Source organism: Chanos chanos, chromosome 3, assembly GCF_902362185.1.
Source record: "Chanos chanos chromosome 3, fChaCha1.1, whole genome shotgun sequence".
NCBI classification, from domain to species: domain Eukaryota; kingdom Metazoa; phylum Chordata; class Actinopteri; order Gonorynchiformes; family Chanidae; genus Chanos; species Chanos chanos.
In genome coordinates, this window is record NC_044497.1 from 742,501 (window position 1) to 745,000 (window position 2,500).

The 2,500-nt window shown below is 47.1% G+C and overlaps 1 protein-coding gene across 1 annotated transcript in view; it reads right to left on the reverse strand.

Moving 5' to 3' along the window:
• nlrc3 (NLR family, CARD domain containing 3) overlaps positions 1-2,500 on the reverse strand; it is an 18,982-nt gene that overhangs the window by 8,441 nt on the left and 8,041 nt on the right. The window contains exons 8-9 of the mRNA XM_030770206.1: positions 536-619; positions 218-301 (exon numbers count right to left, since the gene is read on the reverse strand). Coding sequence (XP_030626066.1) covers positions 218-301; positions 536-619 — 168 coding nt within the window. The remainder of the gene's footprint in view (positions 1-217; positions 302-535; positions 620-2,500) is intronic.

The window sequence follows — 2,500 nt, forward strand, 5'->3', positions numbered from 1 at the left end:
GTGGCCTTTTGGGTGTGTGTGTGTGTGTGTGTGTGTGTGTGTGTGTGTGTGTGTGTGTGTGTGTGTGTGTGTACAGTGTGTGTGTATTGTGTGTGTGTGTGTATAGTGTGTGTGTATTGTGTGTGTGTGTCTGACCTGAGACAGTGCAGTGTGTGGTTTTGTATGTGTGTGTGTGCGTGTCAGAGAGTGTGTGTGTGTGTGTGTGTGTGTGTCTGACCTGAGACAGCGCAGTGTGTGATTGACAGTCAGTGCCTGAGCCAGAGCTGCTGTCCCCACGTCACCTAGAGGATTACTGGACAAACTGAAGACACGAGATACATGTCAAACACACACACACATTACAGACTCACACACATGGACACATACACACACACATTACAGACTCACACACACTTACAGATCATTACACAGACACACACAAACATTACAGACTCACACACACACATTACAGACTCACACACATTTACAGATCATTACACACACACACACACACACACACACACACACACACACACACACACACACACAGTCTTACTTGAGGTCTTGTAGAATCTGGTTCTTTTTCAGAGCCTCTGCCATCCTCTTCACCCCATCAGGCCCAATGCTGTTCTTCTGTAAACTAACACACACCAGGCAACGAGCAGCGTGTTATACACACACACACACACGTTACACACACATATTACACACACACACGTTATATACACACACACACACACATATACACACACAGACATACAGAGGTGCCTCTCATCCCTGTGTCATTAAGGAACATGAGTTCACATCCTCGGGTTCACACAAAATCTCACAGACCCTCTTCCATCTCCCTACAGGCCCATCAGACCGACCCGATCAACCAAACAGCCTAAATGCTAAAGTCTCAGTTCTTCGTTTCTTATCACCCTTGCTGGGAAGGGCTTCGCGGGATCTGCACTCACATGGTTTGAGTCCTACCTGTCTGACTGTTCTTACCATGTTTCTTAGAGGAAATCGGTCTCCTCCCCCCGCCCTTTTCACACTGGGGTCCCAGAAGGTTCTGTACTTGGTCCACTCCTTTTCTCTCTTTACACAAGATCACTCCTTTTCTCTCTCTACACCAGATCACTCCTCTTCTCTCTTTACACCAGATCACTCCTCTTCTCTCTTTACACCAGATCACTCCTTTTCTCTCTCTACACCAGATCACTCCTCTTCTCTCTCTACACCAGATCACTCCTCTTCTCTCTCTACACCAGATCACTCCTCTTCTCTCTCTACACCAGATCACTCCTCTTCTCTCTCTGCACCAGATCACTCCTCTTCTCTCTTTACACCAGATCACTCCTCTTCTCTCTCTACACCAGATCACTCCTCTTCTCTCTCTACACCAGATCACTCCTCTTCTCTCTCTACACCAGATCACTCCTTTTCTCTCTCTACACCAGATCACTCCTCTTCTCTCTCTACACCAGATCACTCCTCTTCTCTCTCTACACCAGATCACTCCTCTTCTCTCTCTACACCAGATCACTCCTCTTCTCTCTCTACACCAGATCACTCCTTTTCTCTCTCTACACCAGATCACTCCTCTTCTCTCTTTACACCAGATCACTCCTCTTCTCTCTCTACACCAGATCACTCCTCTTCTCTCTCTACACCAGATCACTCCTTTTCTCTCTCTACACCAGATCACTCCTTTTCTCTCTCTACACCAGATCACTCCTCTTCTCTCTCTGCACCAGATCACTCCTCTTCTCTCTCTACACCAGATCACTCCTTTTCTCTCTCTACACCAGATCACTCCTCTTCTCTCTCTACACCAGATCACTCCTCTTCTCTCTCTACACCAGATCACTCCTCTTCTCTCTCTACATCAGATCACTCCTCTTCTCTCTTTACACCAGATCACTCCTCTTCTCTCTCTACACCAGATCACTCCTCTTCTCTCTTTACACCAGATCACTCCTCTTCTCTCTCTACACCAGATCACTCCTTTTCTCTCTCTACACCAGATCACTCCTCTTCTCTCTCTACACCAGATCACTCCTCTTCTCTCTCTGCACCAGATCACTCCTCTTCTCTCTTTACACCAGATCACTCCTCTTCTCTCTCTACACCAGATCACTCCTTTTCTCTCTCTACACCAGATCACTCCTCTTCTCTCTCTACACCAGATCACTCCTCTTCTCTCTCTACACCAGATCACTCCTTTTCTCTCTCTACACCAGATCACTCCTCTTCTCTCTTTACACCAGATCACTCCTCTTCTCTCTCTACACCAGATCACTCCTCTTCTCTCTCTACACCAGATCACTCCTCTTCTCTCTCTACACCAGATCACTCCTCTTCTCTCTCTACACCAGATCACTCCTCTTCTCTCTCTACACCAGATCACTCCTCTTCTCTCTCTACACCAGATCACTCCTCTTCTCTCTCTACACCAGATCACTCCTCTTCTCTCTCTACACCAGATCACTCCTCTTCTCTCTTTACACCAGATCACTCCTCTTCTCTCTCTACA